The sequence below is a fragment of the Panthera onca genome, chromosome B1, assembly GCF_046562875.1.
Source record: "Panthera onca isolate mPanOnc1 chromosome B1, mPanOnc1 haplotype 2, whole genome shotgun sequence".
Lineage (NCBI taxonomy): Eukaryota > Metazoa > Chordata > Mammalia > Carnivora > Felidae > Panthera > Panthera onca.
Genome location: NC_138342.1, coordinates 40,054,468 through 40,077,748, shown reverse-complemented (window position 1 = coordinate 40,077,748; position 23,281 = coordinate 40,054,468). Strand labels below are relative to the sequence as shown.

Genomic DNA, 23,281 nt, shown 5'->3' with positions numbered 1-23,281 from the left:
TTCTCCATATGGCTTTCTCTAAGTTCCAATGACTGCTCCTTCCCTTGTTCCTTAAGACTGGGATGCTAACAGTAACCTGTCCCAGCATATTGTACTACCCCTTGTTGATTTTTCTAAACCCTGCCAGCACCTTTGTTAAGTGGCTCTTTCACTAAACGCTCTGCAGTGATCCTACTTGCTTTCCCTCTGGAACCGTGGCTATTTCAAAGGAAAAATAAGACAGACATAGTCTTTTGTTTTTAAAGAGCTTCAGACCAATGTGACCAAAAAACATCCTGACATTTCCCATTATTTCTTCTCTGATGTGGAACAATGACATAAAACATTCTCTTGTGTACTTTTCCATCTGCATAGCTAGTGAAGCTGGGAACCAAGGAAACCTCTTTCCTACCTCTGTCATACCCCGTCTAAGCCATACCTCTTATGAGGTCTCTTGAGGCCAACAGAATGTGCTGGCATAGGAGGCTGATGTGGTTGGTTCATCAAAGAGAGAACAAGCCATCTGTTGTTTTTGTGTTTTCCAGCAGTGGTGATGAAATCATGCTCCTGTGTCATTTGTAGGTTTACTCCTATGTTACTTACCTGTGGCTCATGTCTGTGAGAAGAGACCTGCTAGGTGATGCATTTTGGAGCCCTGGCTGGAGTCATACTATCTGACTATGAGAACTCTTTTTTTTTAGTTTTCATGTTCCTCACAATGTAAAAGGAGGAAATAGGAGCCAATTATCTTGTAAGACATTTCCAGCATTAACATTCTTTTCATGCTAAGGTCTGCAGCTCTGAGAGCTGCCTGTGACGAGGACTATGTGAGCATTGTTGACGGAATAGCTCACCCTAACAGAAAATTTAGGAATATGGTTTTCAAAAATGACTGTATGAGTCTCATCAATGAGTGGCACATCTAACTCAGTAGCAGTTTCTGACCAAGCGATATATCAAAGAAAAGTATATTATTTACATACTACTGCATAACAAATTACCACAAATCTAGCAGCTTAAAACAACACACACCGAACTCTTTTCATGCCTAGCACAGCCATGGCTCATGGTCCCAAGAAACATTGAAAGCGTGTAGCAGCTCCAAAGCTTTGGATGCTGGATAAACTGACCGGTATGTTTGCCCCTCGCCCATCTACTGGTCCCCATAAACTGAGGGAATGTCTCCCTCTTATTATTTTCCTAAGGAACAGACTTAAGTATGCCCTAACAGGAGATGAAGTAAAGAAGATCTGTACGTAGTGTTTTATGAAGATTGATGGCAAGGTCTGAACTGATATAACCTCCCCTGCTGTTTTTATGGATGTCATCAGCATTGACAAGGCTGGGGAGAATTTCTGTCTAAATTCTCCTTGGTTTTAAAGAGCTTCAGACCAATGTGACCAAAAAATACCCTGACATTTCCCATTATTTCTCTTCTGATGTGAGACAAGGGTGCCACCAAGAGTTGCTTTGCTGTTCATTGGATTATACCTAAGGAAGCCACATGTAGGTTATGCAAAGTGAGAAGCATGTTTTGTGTGGGGACAAAAGGAATCCCTCATCCGATGACCTATGATGCTTGCATCATCTGCTATCCTAATCCCCTCCTCAAGGTGAATGACCATTCAGAAACTGGAGACTGGAAAGACTGGAAAGTCTGACACTGGTAATCTATGTATGGTGACCAGAGGGTGCTAACCTGGGAAGAGTTAGTGTGATCACCAACAGAGAGAAACATCCTGATTTGCCAATGGCAACAGCTTTGCCACACGGCTGTGTCCAACATTTTTGTTATTAGCAAAGGCAATAAACCATGGATTTCTCTTCCCTGTGGAAAGTACATCCACCTCACCATTGCTGAAGAGAGAGACAAGAGACTGGCAGCCAAACAGAGCACTGGATAAAATTGTCTCTAGGTGATGTAATTAGAAATCTTTATACTTTATGGCACAAAAATAGACACTCGGATCAATGGAACAGAATAGAGAACCCAGAAATGGACCCACAAACATATGGCCAACTAATGTTTGACAAGCAGGAAAGAATATCCAATGGAATAAAGACAGTCTCTTCAGCAAGTGGTGCTGGGAAAACTGGACAGTGACATGCAGAAGAATGAACCTGGACCACTTTCTTACACCATACACAATAGCAAACTCAAAATGGATGAAAGACCTCAATGTAAGACAGGAAGCCATCAAAATCCTTGAGGATACAGCAGGCACAAATCTCTTTGATCTTGGCCGCAGCAACTTCTTACTCAACACGTCTCCGGAGGCAAGGGAAACAAAAGCAAAAAATGAACTATTAGGACCTCATCATAATAAAAAGCTTCTGCACGGCAAAGGAAACAATCAGTAAAACTAAAAGGCAACTGACAGAATGGGAGAAGATATTTGCAAATGACGTATCAGATGAAGGGTTAGTATCCAAAATCTATAAAGAACTTATCAAACTCAACACCCAAAAAACAAATAATCCAGTGAAGAAATGGACAAAAGACATGAATAGACACTTCTCCAGAGAAGACATCCAGATGGCCAACCGACACATGAAAAAGTGGTCAACATCACTCATCATCAGGGAAATGCAAATCAAAACCACAATGAGATACCACCTTACACCTGTCAGAATGGCTCACATTAACAACTCAGGCAACAATAGATGTTGGCGAGGATGCAGAGAAAGAGGATCTCTTTTGCACTGCTGGTGGGAATGCAAGCTGGTGCAACCACTCTGGAAAACAGTATGGAGGTTCCTCAAAAAATTAAAAATAGAACTACCCTATGACCCAGCAATTGCACTACTATGTATTTATCCAAGGGATACAGGTGTGCTGTTTTGAAGGACACATGCACCCCCATGTTTATAGCAGCACTATCAACAATAACCAAAGAATGGAAAGAGCCCAAATGTCCATTGATGGATGAATGGATAAAGAAGATGTGGTATGTATATATATATATATATATATATATATATATATATATACACACACATATATACGTGTATATATATGTGTATATATATGCGTATATATATACACGTGTATATATATACGTGTATATATGTATATATATACAATGGAGTATTACTCAGCAATCAAAAATAATGAAATCTTGCCATTTGCAACTATGTGGATGGAACTAGAGGGTATTATGCTAAGTGAAATTAGTCAGAGAAAGACAAATATCATAGGACTTCAACCATATGAAGACTCTAAGACAGAACTGATGAACATAAGGGAAGGGAAGCAAAAATAATATAAAAACAAGGAAGGGGACAAACATAAGAGACTCTTAAATATGGAGAACAAACAGAGGGTTACTGAAGGGGTTGTGGGAGGGGGGATGGGCTAGATGGGTAAGGGGCATTAAGGAATCTACTCCTGAAATCATTGTTGCACTATATGCTAACTAACTGGGATATAAATTAAAAAAATAAAATAAAATCTACTGGAAAAAAGAAATCTTTATACTTTATTAATAATACAGCATAAATAAATAAATAAATAAATAAATAAAACATTACACATCTATTATCTCACAGTTTCTGGTGTCTGTAACCTGGGAATGACTTACCTGGATCCTCTGCTTTAGGGTCTGTCATATGGGTACAATCAAGGTATTGGCCAGGGCTGGGGTCTTACTTGAATCATACAATTGGAAGAATTTCAGTTCCTCAACAGTTATTGGACTGATGACCTATTTCTAGCTGGCTGTTGACCAGAGGTCACTCTTAATTTTTTTTTTAATGTTTATTTATTTTTGAGAGAGAGACAGAGCATGAGTAGGGGAGGAGCAGAGAGAGAGGGAGACAGAATCAGAAGCAGGCTCCAGGTCCTGAGCTGTCAGCACAGGGTCCAACGTGGGGCTCAAACCCACGAACCATGAGATCACAACCTGAGCCGAAGTCGGATGCTCAACCGACTAAGCCACCCAGGCACCCCCAGAGGTCACTCTTAAGTTCTTGTCATATGAGCCCCCCAATATGGCAACTTGCTTCACCAAATCCAATAAGGCAGAGTGTGCTAGCAATAGAGAAGTCATAATCTTATGTACCGTAATGATGGAATGACATCCCATTACCTTGTATTGGTTGCAAGAAGAGTCTCAAGGGGAGGGAGGGGCTTACACAGGCATGAATAACAGGAGGTGAGGATCATTAGGGACCATCTTAGAGTCTGCCTGTCACAGAGACTCTTTTTTTTTTTTAAATGGTAAAAGAGTTTTAAATCCTAAGCTCTTCTAATATATTGAAAGGTTGGTTTTTTTGCCAAAAATAAAAAGTGGCAACAAAATGCAATGTGAGATCCCGAATGGAGGTCTTGGGAAGATTTGAAAAGAGTTCTTCGTTAAAGGTATTGTACCAATATTAATTTTCTGGTTCTGATGATTATACTGTAGTTATATAAGATGTTTGCCTTGGGGGAGCCTGGATGAAGGATATATGGAAACTTTTTGTAATATTCCTATAACTTGTCTGTAAGTCAAAAAGTAGGTCAAAGTAAAAAAATTGAAAAAATAAATGATTTGTCAAATTTAAAACCCATAGCTATATAAGCTTACTTTGTGACCTTGTTCAGGAACTTTAAAATTTATCTCTTTATCAGAACTTTTTTTTTTTTGTAAATAACATGTATAGATTTGGGGAGACATGAGATGTTGGTTAAAGGGCACAATAAAAAAAAAATTAAAAAACTGTTAATAAAGCTAACAATTTTGGTAGATAAATTCACTAAAAATTATATTGGTAAAATCTCCCATTTTTTAGGTAAATTATTTTAGAATGTCCCTGCTCATGAAAATAAAAGCTTCACTATCATTATATAGTGGAATTATTTATGTATTTCTTTATATGTCTTTGTTTCAACAAATAGTTACAGAGGTGATGCAACAGGTTTTCTGCTTGAACTTTAGTTGAAATGTGTTAGGGACTTGGGCACAACACCAAATGTGCTTCCCACATCAATTTAAAATAATCGCCCGTGCTAAAATAGTATTCCGATAGCCAAATCTGACTCTTCGCCTGTGCGGTGCGCTGTTTTCAGATGTCAGTCTGCTTACTGCTTGGGTATAGACACTCCTAATCCAAAATAGTGTGGCCTGTCTCACCACACTGTTCCATGTGATGAAAAGCCAAATACTTCAAGCCCTTGTAGGCAGTTGGATTTCGTGCAAAGCAAGAACAAATGGCTCCTCATTTTGCTCCCTGTTTAAAAGGGCTGCTTGTTATAAATACCCATCACCATTTCACATGTCCTGCTCTAACAGGTCTCTGTCGGTTACCCCTCTTAAGAGAGCTATTTGGAAACACTCTAGACATTTTTCTTAAGTCCTATTTTTAGAATGGAAGGCCTAATGGTATTTTAATGTCTCTATATATTCCCAGAACAAATCTTAAGGAAAAAAAAATCTCTGTTACCTTTCGAAATTTAGCAAAGCTGGTAGGCTTAGCACTGCTCCTCTGAGAAGTATTGTGTTAAAGAATGAATTTTGATTTATAGAATGTTAGTAGGAAAAGGACCATGAGAAACCAGCCCTTCCAAACCCCTCGCTTTTCGAATGAGGAAAGTGTGAGTCTTCGTGTGAGTGAATTGTTGGCCCAGGATCAGACAGTGAGGAGTGGCTGTGTGGAAGTTTTAGAGTGGTAGACGTATGCTTTCCTACAGAAAATGATCTTGATCAGAGTCCGTAACAGTCTTATCTGAGGTAAGACTCAGCTTTAGAACATGAAAACAATCTGCTAGGTGCTTGCGTGAAATTTTAATGCTCTTCTACAAGATTCTGAGAATAGATGTTGAGTCATCCAAAAATACGTGGGCTCAGAAGTGAGGAAAAGTCCGTGAACCTCTCGAGAGAATTGGGCCCTGCGTGTTCGACAGCTTTGCATGGATCTCCCCCACCCCACTCTATTGGATGAATGTTTCCTTGGTAAATGGCACCTGGCATTCCATCAACTAGCGATTCCTTTGCTCCAACCATCTTCTAATGATGCAAAAACCTTGGGAAGGTTAAGTGTCCCTCGGTTATTATGAATTACTCTGTGCTATTTTCATCTCTTTTCTTCTTTGGCAGCCTAATTGGGATCTGATCATTTGAGGAATGTAGTTTTGATTGTAGGAAGGGAAGGACATGTTTAAGAGTGAGTAATGGTCTGGGGTGGGGGGGCGGTTATCTAAGTGGGACGCTGGAGGGAGGGTGGCCAGGATCATGTCAGAAACTGGGAAGGTCAGGAACTAGAAGGCAAAGAAAGAATGCTGAAGACAAGCCTGGCTTGCTTGTACCATGAGTGTGGGCTGTCTCACACCTGGAAAAGAAAGAGGAATCACTTTACCCTTCCTTTGTGTTCCTGAGCCCCTTGGGCAAATACCGATTCATTGCAGGTTAACTAGGAGTTTGTGGAGTGAAGGGAGAGCCCAACCCCGTGTATACGGCTGGTCTACTCAGAAAGTGTATACAAGCATACTTGTTTAATTGCACTTTCCATTATTGTGCTTCACAGATGTTTCATGTTTTGCAAATTGGAGATTTGTGGCAACTCTGTGTTGAGCAAGTCTATCAACGCCATTTTTTCCAACAGCATTTGCTCACTTCATGTCTCTATGTCACATTTGGTAATTCTTGAAGTATTTCACATTTTTTTATTGTTACTATATTTGTTATGATGATCTGTGATCAGTGATCTTTGATGTACTATTGTATTTGTTTTCGAGGGTCATGAGCCACACCCATATAAGAGAACGAACTTAGTAAGTGTTGTGTGGGTTCTGACTGCTCCACAAGCTGGCCATTCCCCTGTCTTTCTCCCTCTCCTCAGTTCTCCCTTTTCCATGAGATGCAACAATATTAAAATCAGGCCTATGAATAACCCTACAATGACCTGTAAGTGTTCAAGTGAAAGGAAGAGCCACGTGTCTCATGTGAAATCAAAAGCTACAAATGATTAAGCTCAGTGAGGAAGGTGTAGCAGAAGCTAAGAGAGGCCGAAAGCTAGGCCTCTTGTGCGAAACACCCAAATTGTGAATGCAAAGGAAAATTGCTAAGGAAATTAAAAGTGCTACTCCCGTGAACACATGAATGATAAGAAAGCTAAACAGCCTTGTTGCTGATAGGGAGAAAGTTTGAGTGGTCTGGATAGAAGATCAAACCAGCCACAACATTCCCTTGAGCCAAAGCCTCATCCAGAGCAAGGCCCTAACTCTCTTCAATTCTGTGAAGGCTGAGAGAAGTGGAAAAGCTGCAAAAGAAAAGGGCGAGGCTAGCAGAAGTTGGTTCATGAGGTTTAAGAAAAGAAGCCATCTCTAGAACATAAAGGTGCAAGGGGAGGCAGCAAGTGCTGACGTAGAAACTGCAGCAAGTTACCCAGAGATCTAGGTTAGGTACTTAATGAAGGTGGCTGCACTAAACAACAGATTTTCAGCATAAATGAAACAGCCTTCTATTGGAAGAAAATGCCACCTAGGACTTTCATAGTTAGAGAGGAGAAGTCAAGGCCTGGCTTCAAAACTTTAAAGGACAGGCTGACTCTATTAGGGGCTAAGGCAGTGGTTGACTTGAAATGGAAGGCAGTGTTTCTACACTCTTCCAAAATCTCTAGGGCCCTTATGAATTATGCCAAATCTACTCTACTTGTGCTCTATAAATGGAATGCAAAGCCTGGATAATAGCACATCTGTTTACAACCATGATTTACTGCTCAGAAAAAAAAAATCTTTCAAAATATTGCTGCTCATTGACAATGCACCTGGTCACCCAAGAGCTCTGATGGAGGTGAACAATGAGGTTAATGTTGTTTTCATGCCTGTTAACACAGCATCCATTCTGTAGCCCATGGGTCAAGGAATAATTTTAATTTTCAAGTCTTTACTATTTAAGATATGTGTTTTGTAAGGCTATAGCTGCCATAGATAGTGATTCCTTTGATGGATCCGGGAAGAGTAAATCAAAACCTTCTGGATCGGATTAACCATTCAAATGCCTCAAAGACATTTGTGATTCATGGGAAGTGGCCAAAATATTAACATTAAGAGGAGCTTGAAAGAAGTTGATTCCGAGCCTCATGGATAACTGGGAGGGGTTCAGGACTTCAGTGGAGGAAGTCACTGCAAATGTGGTGGAAATAGTAAGAGAACTAGAACGACAAGTGGGGCCTGAGGATGTGACCGAATTGCTGCAATCTCAGGACAAAACATGAACAGACGACGGGCTGCTTCTTATGGATGAGCAAAGAAAGTGGTATCTGGAGTTGGAATCTACTCCTGGGAAGATGCTGTGAAAATTATTGAAATGACAACAAGAATTTAGAATACTACATAAGCTTAGTTTATAAAGCAGCAGCAAGGTTTGAGAAGATTGATTCCAATTTTGAAAGTTCTACTGTGGGTAAGATGCTATCACACAGCATCATGTGCTACAGAGAAATTGTTCATGAAAGGAAGAATCCGTGGATGAGGCAAACTTCATTGTTGTCTTATTTTAAGAAATTGCTACAGCCACCCCGACCTTCAGCAACCACCACCCTGATGAGTCGGCAGCAAGACCCTGCACCCCAGCAGAAAGATTATAACTCGCTGAAAGCTCAGATGAGGAGTAGCATTTTTTAGCAATAAAGTATTTTTTTAATTAAGGTATGTACACCACTTTTTTAGACATGATGCTATTGCACACTGAATAGACTACAGTGTAGTGTTAACATAACTTTTATAAATGCAATGGGAAACCAAAAAATGCATTTGATTTGCTTTGTTGTGACTTCACTTTATTGTGGTGGTCTGGAGCCTGTATCAAGTTTTGAACTAACCTTGAGTGGTGCTTTTGGAACATGCGTTCTTGAAGTATAGACTCACATAAATAGAGTTTAACTGAGCGTGTCCTGGGATCAATCTACCTGGTTCTGAATCTTGGCTCTGATACTCACTACCTCAGTGATCTTGGGCAAGTCTCTTCTTATTTTTCCTGTGCTTCAACTTTTTTATTTGTATATTTGGGGCCATAATGAGAAACGAATGAGTTAATGCACATGAAGCACTTAGAACAGAACCTAGCAAAGTGTCGCAAAGGAATTGCATAAGAATTCTGCGTTTTCCAGATTTCCTCAACCATGTCCTTCGGTCTTATTTGAGAAAATACAGTCTCTAACTTCTCTGGAATATGATTTAAAATGCTATTTAAGTGATGCTTTCTCAAGTCCTATAAACATCTAATGTATTTCACAATGGCAGTCAAGTGTCTTCTTTATACCAAGAAACTTGCCTGAACCGATTCATAATTGTATGTCCCAAACCTAATCTTTCAAATGCAAAGCCTCTCTTTCTGCATCTTCATTAATAAATTTAGTTACATTTTAATGTAGGTAGATAATTATATGGAGATCAGGATTCTAAAAGATACTCAGTATTTTTTTTTAATTTTTTTTTAACGTTTATTTTTGAGACAGAGAGAGAGCATGAACGGGGGAGGGGCAGAGAGAGAGGGAGACACAGAATAGGAAGCAGGCTCTAGGCTCTGAGCCATCAGCCCAGAGCCCGACGCGGGGCTCGAACTCACGGACCATGAGATCGTGACCTGAGCTGAAGTCGGAGGCTTAACCGACTGAGCCACCCAGGCGCCCCTAAAAGATACTCAGTTTTAAGGCAAATTCCTGAGAGGAAGGCCAAAAGCATTTGCATCTGAGTGTAATTGTTGAGGACCCCGTTTCCATACTTTTATTGTTCTTTTTAAAGTTTATTTATTTGGGGGGAGACAGAGAGAGTTTGAGCAAGGGAGGGTCAGAGAGAGAGGGAGAATCCCAAGTAGGCTCCGTGCTGTTAGCACAGAATCCAAAATGGGTCTTGAACTCACGAACCAACCGTGATGTCATGACCTGAGCCAAAAATCAAGAGTCGGACACTCAACTGACTGAGTCACCCAGGCGCCCCCATATTTTTATAAATAATAAGATCTCTCTCCTGAGATTCTTTTATAGATTCTATCAGACTCTATCACTCTATCAGTGGCTGGTATATCCCATTATGTTTCTGCAATCCATAGAAGTATCAATGGGGAATTTTAATGTTCTTGTTTCATCAAAGGATTTTTAAAGCTGAATTATTCCATCCTTATGTGAGAATAGACAATATGGAAGAGTAGATGGAGCATGAACTGAAATTCCAAACACCTGGATTCTCTTCCTGCTTCTGCCATTAAGAAGATTGTGCTCTTGAGCGTGTCCCAGAATCTTCTTAGGCCTATCTCCAATAAGGGTTTGAACCAGATATTGTTTAAGGTTGCCACAGTGTGTGCTTTGCCTTGACTGACATGTGTATTTTTTTCCCCAGTTTCCTTAAAACCACTTGAAATGGCTTAGCCTGATCACCAGCCAGGGTGAGAGATAGATACATTTAAAAAACAATTTTTTTTTTAACGTTTATTTATTTTTGAGACAGAGAGAGACAGAGCATGAATGGGAGAGGGTCAGAGAGAGGGAGACACAGAATCTGAAACAGGCTCCAGGCTCTGAGCTGTCAGCACAGAGCCCGACGCGGGGCTCAAACCCACGGACCGCGAGATCATGACTTGAGCCGAAGTCGGCCGCTTAACCGACTGAGCCACCCAGGCGCCCCGAGAGATAGATACATTTTATTGCTGCAAAGTAGGAAATGCCACCTGTGTCTGGAAGGGAACAAGTCCCTGGCCTTCATGTTGTAGCATTCTGATCCAGAAGTGTTCGATCGCCTGGCGGTTGAGTAGAGACAGGCTCCCAGAGCATCATTACCCTTACCAACAGCAGACAGTTGTTTGCATTTTTCTGTTTTGCCAAAGATAAAAGAGAAATCTGAGAAGATAAATAACTTTAAAAACCGAAGATAAATAGTTTCTTACTGTAGATAAATAACTGAGTTTCCACTTGTCTCTGCTTTTTTTCTGGGGAGGCTGTGGAGGTTAAGGCACAGCTTTCTGTCTGCCTCTCAAAGATACTTTTAATTTCTCAAAGGGAAGATGAAGAAATGAGATTAACCCATTTTGTGACCTACTTCTGCTTTTCCAATTTGGGGCCTTCATTTCTATGTTAATTTACTCCATTTGAGATTAACTAGAGCTCCTTTTTTCTTTTTTTTTTTTTTTTTTTTTGGACAGTTTTACCTCAGCACACGAAATTGAGGGAAAAAAATCATTTGGGATAATACTTCTACAAGAGATAGTGACCTGATATGTTATGGAACTAGCTTCTTGTCCCTAGAATCATGATAATAGGGTGGCTGAAATCCTTGTTTTAGGACTTAATGTGGAAAATTAAATTGTTGACTACACTAAATATAGATTAAGATGGTATCTCAGCACTGGCGGCCAGCTTTTCTTTAATTTCATTGTTATTTCAGGAAGTAGTCTATAAAAACATTAATTTTCATCTTTTCTTTCCTTCTAGTCATGGACTCCTGCCCTGTAGGTCCTTCTGTGAGGCTGCAAAAGAGGGCTGTGAATCAGTCCTAGGGATGGTGAATGCCTCCTGGCCGGATTTCCTCACATGCTCCCAGTTTAGAGTCCAAAACGAAAGCAGCAACGTCAGCAGGATTTGCTTCTCACCACAACAGGAAAAAGGAAAGCAATGTAGGTGTCTGTGTTTCATTTCATTAAAAAAAATTTTATTGAAAAATGCTATTCATACAAGCACGTATACAAATAATATATACTTCAATACATTTTATGAAAGTGATCAGATCCTTATAAGCAGCACCCAGATTAAGAAATAGATCACACCAAACTTATACATAAATGTTCATAAGTGGCATTGCTTATAGTAACCCAAAAGTGGAAACAACCCAAATGTTTTTCAACTAATGTATGGATTTAAAAAAAAAATAGTATATTCATACAGTGGAATAGTAATTGACAGTAAAAATGCACGAAGTACTGATACATGCTACAACACGGATTAACCTTGAAAATATTAGGTAAGTGGAAGAAGCAAATCACAACAGGTCCAGCATCCCAGAAAATCTCTCAAGCCCCCTTTCAGTCGTCTGAAAGAAACCCAAAAGAAACCTCTCTTCTGAGAGAAGCAATCTAAGGTGACTTCTGCCATCTTACATAGGCTTGCCTACTTTTGAGATTCATGTCATTGGAATTGAGCAGGATGGACTCCTTTTGTATCTAGCTTCATTTGCTCAACATTATGTTTGAGAGATTCATTATGTTTTCACCTTTGTGGTTCCTTCATTCTCATTGTTGTCTAGTATTCTAATATATGGTTATATCCCAATATATTTTTTCTATTCAGTTGTTGATAAATGTTTGAGTTGTTTCTAGCTATTATGAATAGTGACGCCATGACTATTCTTGTACATGCCTTTGAACATGCTCATAGGTTTATTCAGCAGAGTTTTTTAAAGTGGTTGTACCAATTCATCCTCCTACCAGCTATGTTTGAAAGTTGCAGTTGCCCCAAATCCTCCCCAGGACTTGTTGCTGTCTTTTTCATTTTAGCAATTCTCATGGTGCTGTGATCTTTTGTGGTTTTAAGTTGCATTTTCCTGATGAGTTAGATTGATTTTTCTGAAGCTTTTAGTTATGTGAATATTCCTTTTTGTGAAGTGTCTGTCCAAGTGTTTTGTCCAATCTTTGATTGGGAAGTCTCCCTTTTTGTTCTTGATTTGCATTTCGTTATGCATTCTGGATATGTCAACTCTTGGGAATATGTATTGTGACTGTCTCCCACTTGGTTGGCTTGCTTTTCTTATTAGTGTCTATTGTGGAATAGAAGGTTGTAATTTTAATGGGTTCATATTATCAACCCTTTCTTTTGTGATTCATTTTTGATATCTTATATAAGACATCTTTGCCTACATCAAAACATAGAAGCTTTCCCCCACCCCACCCCCCATGTTTTCTTCTTGGAGCTTTATTGTTTCAGTGTTAATGTTTATACCTAAAATATTCTGGAACTAATTTTTGTATATGGTGTGAGCTATGGATTAACTTTTTTTTTTTTCCTGCACATATATTTAATTGACCCCACTGCCCTTTATTTATTTGGAGTACTGTCTTTCCCCTCTGCACTGTAATGTCACCTTTGTTATCAGTCAAGTGATTGATTATATGTACATATATATCTAGACCCTCCATTTGACATAGAATTAAGCCAATACCACTCTGTCTGGACTACTGTCATTTTATAATAAGTCTTTAAATTTAATAGTGTAAGTCTTTCAGCTTTTTTCTTCTTAAAGACGGTTTGCCTATTCTTGGCCCTTCCATTTTATGTAAATTTTCAAATCACCTTGCAGTTGCTACAAATGCCTTTTGTTTTCTTTTGTTTTGTTTTGAATTGGGATTGTATTAAATCCATAAATCAAACTGGGGAGAATTGCTTTACAACATTGAGGCCTCCAAACCATCAAAATGATATACTATTGTAATCTTTAATTAAGTATTTTAACGACTTACTCCTTAAATTTTCTCAAAAATGTTTGGTAATTTCAACCAGAAAGATATTACACATCTTCCCTTAGATTTATTCATGGGTATTTGATATTTTTGATGTCATTGTAAATAGAAACTCAAAAAAATTTTTTTTCTGTTTGTGTACAAATAAATCACATATTGATTTTTATAACTCTCATTTGGATTTTCTAAGTACACATTATGTCATCTACAAATGGCAGTTTATTTTCTCCTTTCTAATCATTATGCTTTCTGTTTTTCCTCTGTCAGAGAAAGGTTTCAATATTTCACCTTTAATTATAATGTTCGCAGAAAGACTTTATGAATATCTGTGTCAGATTAAGGAAGTCCTTTCTATTTCTGGTTTGCTAAGGTTTTTTTTTTTTTTTTTTTAAATCATGAATAGTTGGGGCACCTGGGTAGCTCAGTCGGTTAAGCGTCCAACTTCGGCCCAGGTCATGATCTCACAGTTCGTGGGTTCAAGCCCCGCGTTGGGCTCTGTGCTGACAGCTTAGAGCCTGGAGCCTGCTTTGGATTCTGTGTCTCCCTCTCCCTCTGCCCCTCCCCAGCTCATGCTCGCACTCTGTCTCTGTCAAAAATAAATAAACTTAAAAAAAAAAAATCATGAGTAGTTTTTGAATTTTATCAAATGCATTTTCTACACTTGTGAGATGATACAATTTTCTGTATATTATGTTAAAAACATAATATTTAGTGATATATAATGCATATGCCATAACATTCACTCTCTAACATGTATAATTAACTGTTTTTTTGTATACTTGGAGAGTTGTGCAACCATCACAGCCATCTAACTCCAAAATATTTTTATCACCCCAAAAAGAAACCCCATACGCATTATCAGTAGTGCCATTTTCTCCTCTCCTACTCCCTGGAAACCACTAATCTACTTTCTGATTCTATGGATTTGCCTATTTTGACCATTTTGCATAAATGGAATCAGACGATATGGGACCTCTGGTGATTTGCTGCCTTCATTTAGCAGTTTTCAAGGTTTATCCATGTTGCAGTATGTATCAGTACTTCATGCATTTTTATTGTCAATTACTATTACTTTGTATGAACATACTATTTAAACATTTTTTTTTAGTTTTTATTTATTTTTGAGAGAGAGAGACAGAGGGCAAGTGGGGGAGGGGCAGAGAGAGGGAGACACAGAAACCGAAGCAGGTTCCAGGCTCTGAGCTGTCAGCACAGAGCCTGACGCGGGGCTTGAACCCACAATCTGTGAGATCATGACCTGAACCGAAGTCCGGTGCTTAACCATCTGAGCCACCCAGGCACCCGATTATACTATTTTTTTTAAAATCCATACATCAATTGAGGAACATTTAGGTTGTTTCTACTTTTTGTTTATTATGAATGATGATGCTACAGTGGACTTTCATGTGCAAGTTTTATGTGAATATGTTTTCAATTCCCTTGGGTATGTATCTTGGAGTAGAATTGCTGTGACTAGTAATAACCGTTTAACACTTTGAGGAAATGCCAGTCTCACCAGCAGTGTAGAAGGGTTCCAGTTTCTCCACATCCTCACCAACACTTTTTATCCTTTTTGATTGTAACCATCCTGGTGGGTCGGAAGCGATATCTCATTGTGGTTTTGTTTTACATGTTGCTAATGACTAATTATGGAGTTAATTCAACATTTCATGAGCTTGTTAGCCATTTATATGTCTTTTTAGAAATATATTTTCAAATATGAGGTCCATTTTAAAATTAGGTAATTTGTCTTTAAATTGTTGAATTAGGGGTGCCTGGGTGGCTCAGTCGGTTGAGCACCCGACTTCGGCTCAGGTCATGATCTCCCGGTTTGTGAGTTCGAGCCCCGTGTCAGGCTTTGTGCTGACAGCTCGGAGCCTGGAGCCTGCTTCAGATTCTGTGTCTGCTTCTCTCTCTGCCCCTTCCCCACTCATGCTCTGTCTCTCTCTCTCTGTCTCTCAAAAATGAATAAACATTAGGGGCGCCTGGGTGGCTCAGTGGGTTAAGCGGCCGACTTCAGCTCAGGTCATGATCTCGCGGTCCGTGGGTTCGAGCCCTGCGTCAGGCTCTGTGCTGACAGCTCAGAGCCTGGAGCCTGTTTCAGATTCTGTGTCTCCCTCTCTCTGACCCTCCCCTGTTCACGCTCTGTCTCTCTCTGTCTCAAAGATAAATAAACGTTAAAAAAAAATTTAAAAAAAATGAATAAACATTAAAAAAATAATACAAAAATAAAATAAATTGTTGAATTGTAAGAATTCTTCATCCACTCTGGATACAAGCCCATTATCAGATATATTATTTGCAAATATTTTCGTATGTTCTGTGGAGTGTCTTTTCAAATGATTTTCCTGTTTCTTTTTTTTTTTCTCCAAGTGATTTTCAAGTGACTTTTCTTTTTTTTTTTAATGATTATTTATTTATTTTGAGAAAGAGCTAGAGAGAGCACAAGCATGAGAGGGGCAGAGAGAGAGGGAGAGAGAGAATCCTAAGCAGGCTCCATGCTGTCAACATGGAGCCTGATGCAGGGCTGGATTTCACAACCATGAGATCATGACCTGAGTCAAAGTCAAGAGTTGGATGCTTAACTGAGCCACCCAGGCACCCCTCAAGTGACTTTTCTTGGTTGTGTCCTTTGAAGCACATAAGTTTTTTTTTTTTTTTTTAACTTTGAAGGAAGTTCAACTTACCTATCTTTTGTCACTTCTGCTTTTAATGTCATGTCTAGAAAGTTGTAGTCTAACCCAAGGTTGCTAATATTTACTCCTGTTTCCTTCTAAGAGTTTTAAGATTTTAGCTCTCATATGTAGGTCATCAATTCATTTTGAATTAATGTTCATATATGGTATGAGGTAGGGGTCTAACCTCATCCAGTTATCTCAGGACCAACTATTGAAGAGACAATTCTTTCACCATTGAATGGACTTGGTATCCTTGTCAAAAATCAATTGGCCACAGATGTATGGGTTTATGTATGAAATCTCAATTCTATTCCATTTATTGATATGTCTATTCTTATGTGAGTATCCACTGTATTGATTATTATAGCTTTGCAGTAAGATTATTACTGGAAGCAAAGAAGGACATTTAAAAATGATACAAGAATCAATGCATCAAGAAGCCATAACCTAATGAAATATACCTCACCTCAGAAATATATGAAGCAAAAACTTATAGAAATATACCTAACCTCAGAAATATATGAAGCAAAAACTTATAGAATTAAAGGGAAAAATAGATAATAGTTAATACTCCCCTTTCAATAGTGGATAGAAAAACTAGGTGGAAGATCTATAAGGAAGAAGAATTGAAAAACAATATAAGCCAACTTGATTTACTAGCCATCTGTAGAACATTACATCTAACAACAGCAAAATATATGTAAGCATGTATGCATCTCAAATTTTTCTTTTTTTTAATATTTTTATTTATTAATTTTTGAGAGAAAGACTGAGCCTGAGTGGGAGGGGGTCAGAGAGAGAGAGAGAGAGAGAGAGAGAGAATCCCAGGCAGGCTGGCAGGCTCTGCACTATCAGTGCAGAGCCCAATGCAGGACTCAAACTTATGAACCGTGAGATCATGACCTGAGCAAATCAAGAGTCAGAGGCTTAACTGACTGAGCCATCTAGTCTCCCCTCAAATTTTTAATTTTTTAACTTTCAACCTATTTGTGTCTCTGAATATGAGTTGAACATATAGTTGAATAGTGTTTTTTATGCACTAGGCAAATCCTTGCCTTTTGACTATAGTGTTCAATTCATTTACATTTAATGTAATTACTGATAAGAGAGGATCTACATCTTCTGTTGTGCTATTTGTTTTTTTTTTCTTTTTTCTTTTTTCTTTTTTTTTTTTTTTAGAGAGAGAGAGAGAGAGTGAGCTGGAGAGAAGGGTAGAGAGAAAGAATCTTAAGCAGGTTTCATGTCCAGTGCAAAGCCCAACATGGGGCTCGATCCCACAACCCTGCTTGTTAAGCATCTCTGGTGAAATTTTCGTTTTATTGTTGTACTTTTCAACTACTGAATTTCTATTTGGTTCATTTTTTTTAAGAAAAAACTAATTTATATCTCTTTGTTAATGCTCTATTTGTTGAAACATTGTTATTATACTTTAGTTCTTTTGAAATGGGTTTCTCTAATTCTTTGAATATATTTAACATAGCTGATATAAATTATTTGTCTAGTAAGTCCAATATCTGAGCCTCCTCGGTGACAGTTTCTATTGACTGTTTTTTTTCCTTACATATCAGTCACACTTTCCTGTCTCTTTGTCATATTTTGTTGCTGTTGTTGAAAACTGGATATTTTAAATAATATAATGTACAACTCTTCAAATCAAAATTTCCCTCTCCCCAGGATTTGTTGTTGTTACTAGTTGGTGTTGTTACTAGTTACTTGTTTAGTGATTTCCCTAAACTAACTTTGTATTGTAACATTTGTATTCTTTGTCATGTCTGGCCATTGAAAGTTTTACCCAGATAGCAGCTCAGTGGTGAGTTGTTGATTGGAGAGATATTTTTTTAAATGCCTTGAACCAATAAGTCTCCCACCCTTTTCCAATGGGTTCTGTGTGTATATTGTGGTAGGACTTAAACACACTGGCGATTTGCAACTCTGCCTTAGCCTTCAATTCCTGCTTATGTAGAGCCTCAATGTCAGCTAGAGGTAAGACATCAGAGGGATATTCCCAGCTGTTCTTATTCCAAGTGTCAGCATTCATTTTCTTTCTTTCTTTCTTTCTTTCTTTCTTTCTTTCTTTCTTTCTTTCCTCCCTAATTCAGGCTTTACATGGCCAAAAAGATCTGCTTTCATTAGCTGCTTATCCTTCAGTAGAGCTTGAACATTCTGACTATTAATTCTTGGGCTTAGTCCTCAGTTTTCTAGACTCTCCAGCTACGGTGTTGTAAGAGCCTCTTTCTAAGCTACTGCAGAGGCTTTTTGGCTTTCACACATGAGTTACAATTATCTGTAGCTTTGAGTTATTGTTTTCTAGGTCATTGATGCTTAGCAGTAAGACATCCAGTTCACTGTCCTTATAGTTACTTTTTTTTTTTTTCACTTCTCAAACCCCATTCAGTGCATTCCTTTGCATAGGTACATTATTCCAATTCACCTCTGATGAGGGTTTTAACAATTGGACTGCCTGATTGTGTCGGGCAATGTCTGCCCTAACTACCAGGAATGACAACACTTTCACAGCAGTGAGTAATCCAGATCAATAACCCTATGTTACAACATGCTCTCTTGGATCACTCCTGAGACTGTCACAAACAAGTTGAGTTTTTCAGAAGCAGTCATTGAGATGGAGTTTGTTGTACAGGATATTCATTAGGCATCAGCACTTGTGTAAAGGAGGGAGAGTAAACAGGATTGACCAGAAGAAGAAATTGAAATTTGATCCAGGCCCATCAAAGTCTCTTGCTAAATCCATGCGAAGCTCTGGAGTATATATGATCTGAGAAAGGTGTTCCATATTAGGCCCAAATAGCTGGTTCTTTACATCCCCATCTCAGTCATTGCTGTGGTCCTTTCTGGGTAGGGTGTACCTTTGGGTGAGGCAGCTCTCTGCGGTTGGAGCAAAATCTGAAGGAGATAAAGACTGTTGGCTGACAGTTGGGGCAACAAGACCTTTCTTGAGGGCTAGACACATAGTGGAACAGATCACCTGGATCCAACAGAGACTGACTGACTTTGCTGTTTTAATAAGGCTCCATCTACCTACCTCTGGTTTGTCCTAAGTCTGAGGGTGCACTTCGCCTGTGGTCCCAAATGAGAAACTGGGTTTTTACTGTGTTCTGTTCCTCCTTGGGCAATCCCAAATTCTATTTTTCCCTTCTCAGAACAATAAGATTGCTGGAATTTCCATTTTATGTTGCAGAGGTCTTTAGCCTCTTGCTCTTTGTGGAAAATGAAAGGGGAAAATCCTTCCAAGTGATAGGCCTACTTGTCTCTGTCTCCTTTCTCACCACATACATGGCCCCTTAATACCTCATCCCTTTGGCAGTATCCAAACTCTAACTTTTGTCTCTCTATACCTGTGGGAATGACAAGATCTCTACTGGTTTCTCTGCCTCTTTGCAGAGGTGCTGTGTCCAGATTCTCAGTTTATAGCACCATGCCAATAACTGGAAAGTTCCATAAGGGGAAAATATATCCACAGAATGTACACTCTTTGTTCTACAGTTATTTTCTCTCCAGGATCTTGGCCACTCACGTCCTAACAGTCTCGAGAGCTATAAGATGCCTTGACACAGATGTTTCTTCTGTTTTATCTGGCTTTTCCAGCTTTACTTGATGAGGGCATAGACCTGCTGGAAGTTACTACACTGAAGCCAGGAGTAGAAGTTTGTTTTATTTTATTTTTTTTAACACAACGTTTAGTAGAGGTCTGATGTTAAGCTGGGTTTCCATCCAAAAGACGGTATATAGCAATAAACCACAAGAATGATAAGTGAGTGTATCTGAAAGAGAAGTCCCTCACATCTTATCTTGTTTAGCTACATTTGCCCCTGTTTTGATAAGAACACTTTATTAGTTGTCTTTATTAGAAGTCATTTGGAAAATGTAGCCCATTGGTACAGGATTTAAGAATCCATAGAGAAAATTTAAGAATCAAAACATCATCAGTATTCCTTAACGCTGATGGTTAAAGCGTTTCTTGAAAATCAAAGTAAGATTATCAGTATTATTTAATAGCTCAGACTGAAATGCCACTGAATATAGATAGGTTCTCCAGATATCAGAAAATATAAGTTTTCTAATCTCAAAAAGTACCTTAGAAGTTTGATGAAGCATTTATATCCAAAAACATATGTTTAAAGAGACAGAAATTTCCTACGAGGATCTGAGATCCTCTGCTTGTCATAGTCTTTTTAGAATTCTTGTTGTAATATTTTCTCTGCGTAGAATTAATTCTCTGAAAATAAACCTGATAAAAAAGTGTTTGATGCAATATTTTCCTAGAATTTAAAATAGTTGTTCTGTCTCGTGCTTAATGGATAAATAGGATGTAGCAATCCTAGATATGTTCATGATACATGTCCTAGGGAGAGAGCTACTGCTAGCTATGATCTTTGTGTGTGCCTAAGAACATAATTTCTAGCGTACACACACATGGTTACTAAATATGTGTTCACGTACTAAGAATATGAATGCCAACTAGAAAAGTCTTTGTTATATAATATAGTCTTAATCATATAAGGGTTTATGCTATAGGGCCACTTGTAAATACAACTAATGAAGTCCTTTTCTCATTTTTTCATTTATTTGACAAATACCAGTTGAGTACCTGCTCTGTTTTGAGCATCATCCAGGGAATCTGAAAAAATAAAAGTAATCACAATAATCATAATATTAGTTTATACCCATTTAGTGCAGGAGTTCTCAACCAAGAGTCACTTTGTAGCCCCACTGAGGAACATTTGGCAACTTCTGTAGACATTTTGGTTGTTACAGCTCTACATACAGAAAGGAGTTGGTACCAGCATCTAGTGAGTAGCGACCAGGTATGCTGTGTAACCTCCTACGATGCACAAACAGCTCATCACAACAAAAGAACCATGTGGCCCCAAATACCAAAAGGGCTGCTTTTGAGAAGCCTTGGTTTAATGTTTTATGTTTTGCAAAGTATTTAATAATATCAATGATAATAATTTCCATGCTTCCTACTTTTAAGGAGTATTAAGCCTAATCTGGTCCACCCTTATGTGAGAACCAATGTAAGAAGAGTATGAGTGACTACATTTATACATGCTGTCACACAGAAACTACAAAGGGACACAGGTTAAATGTCAGTGGAGTAGAGGGGAGCCAACTGCATAAAGGAATTCTGAGTATCCGAAAAAGAGAAGGATCCCACCTGCAAAGATGAAGAGAAAAGCTATTCTGTAGGCATTCAGCCCTGTGAATTTGTGTTGGGCATCAGGCTCCTATTCAACCCATGAAATGAAGGGTCATTAAAAGTTAATTACCATTTTAGTCTTCTCTTTCCCACTTGTGAATAATTTGCCCCAAGAAAATAGTAATTTCCCCCCCTTACGTTATGGACCCCGTTCTCCTTTCCAGAATGCTTCATAGCTGTTAGCTCACTTGCTTCCAGAGTAGATCTCTGAGGTATTATCATCTTCATTTAATTAATTAGGAAACAAAGGGTCAGGGAAATCATTTCAAGGTTATTTTAAATCTAGCCCCCCCCGCCCCCGGCCCTATTATCTGCCCAGTAGTCCACCATCGTGGGACTATCCCGAGAGTCAATTATTAATCCTTGAGCACTACCCTCTGTTACAGCCCCCTACTCACAGGAGCTTTCTGAATGTCTTTTCAGACTGAATTGAACCTAAACCCATGACTTGTAACAGCTGCTTTTCCCAAGGCACAGCTCTGTGAATTTCATTCTTATTTTAGCATCCTTCAGTCAACACTCTGAAGATATTTTGTTGTCATATAGAAGGATACACGGTTGTCTCGTCCTTTCTGTCTTTTAGCGATGCTACATCCTGTAAAGTAAGTCATGTGCTAAATGACAGCTCTGTGGGAAGTGTTCTTCAGAGGTTTCAAAATAAACACTTGTGTGCGTTTCCGTAGTTGAGTTGTGAGAACTCAGGGGCTAAAGGTCAAGGCCCATCAATCATTCTGAGCTTTCTGACTAATCCTTTACTCTACCTTCTCTGTGATCACATATGAAAAGCCTTTTTTAAATGGTATTTCTGTAGGTCTAGAGAAATCTCCCTGGCCATGAAAGAACTTCAGCTATTTATTTTTTTCCTTGCGCTTTTCCTTTTCCTCATGTCTTACTTGCCTTTTTTAGCTCTGGTCCCTGAGAGCAACCATTTCAGCCCAGTAGCAGCAAAAGCGTAGTTTTGGGATCTTGGTAAAACTTACACTCTGAATTTCTCCTGTTGACTTGTGGATTCATCTGGGATAAATAATGCAATACTATTTCTCTGAGGTAGTGTCAGTGTTTTGCCAGAGACACTGGCAAAAGTTTGATTATAGATAGCATCATGAAGTTACTAAGAGCTAGCCAGGAACTTTTCATTACAATGAAGAGTCAAATAAAATGGGGTTTTCTTAGAACTTCAAATTTTCCTACATTTACAGTTTTAAATTATTCAAATTTAAACTAAGGAAACATTTTCTTTCCTTCATATGTAGATGTTTCATTTATTTATTTATTTATTTATTTTGTAAATAATAGGATTTATTTTTTTAATGTTTATTTATTTATTTATTTATTTCAATATATGAAGTTTATTGTCACATTGGTTTCCATACAACACCCAGTGCTCATCCCAAAAGGTGCCCTCCTCAATACCCATCACCCACCCTCCCCTCCCTCCCACCCCCCATCAACCCTCAGTTTGTTCTCAGTTTTTAAGAGTCTCTTATGCTTTGCCTCTCTCCCACTCTAACCTCTTTTTTTTTTTTCCTTCCCCTCCCCCATGGGTTTCTGTTAGAGTAGAGTGAGAGGTAGCTAATATCGCTGGCCATACTGTGGGAGTTGATAGTTAATTCCTTCTTTTTTTTTCTTTTTTTATTTAATGTTTATTTATTTTTTAAAAAAAATTTTTTTAACGTTTATTTATTTTTTATTTTTTTCAATATATGAAATTTATTATCAAATTGGTTTCCATACAACACCCAGAGCTCATCCCAAAAGGTGCCCTCCTCAATACCCATCCCCCACCATCCCCTCCTTCCCACCCCCCATCAACCCTCAGTTTGTTCTCAGTTTTTAACAGTCTCTTATGCTTTGGCTCTCTTCCACTCTAACCTCTTTCTTTTTTTTTTTCCTTCCCCTCCGCCATGGGTTTCTGTTAAGTTTCTCAGGATCCACATAAGAGTGAAAACATATGGTATCTGTCTTTCTCTGTATGGGTTATT

General features: G+C 38.6%; 1 protein-coding gene and 1 pseudogene across 8 annotated transcripts in view; both read left to right on the top strand.

Moving 5' to 3' along the window:
• Positions 1–23,281, top strand: part of CORIN (corin, serine peptidase) — a 253,425-nt gene that overhangs the window by 83,847 nt on the left and 146,297 nt on the right. For all 8 annotated transcript variants that reach the window (XM_078446147.2, XM_078446148.2, XM_078446144.2 and 5 more), the window contains exon 5: positions 11,386–11,567. In XM_078446147.2, coding sequence (XP_078302273.2) covers positions 11,386–11,567 — 182 coding nt within the window. The remainder of the gene's footprint in view (positions 1–11,385; positions 11,568–23,281) is intronic.
• On the top strand, positions 908–2,532 carry LOC145715407 (small ribosomal subunit protein eS4, X isoform-like; annotated as a pseudogene).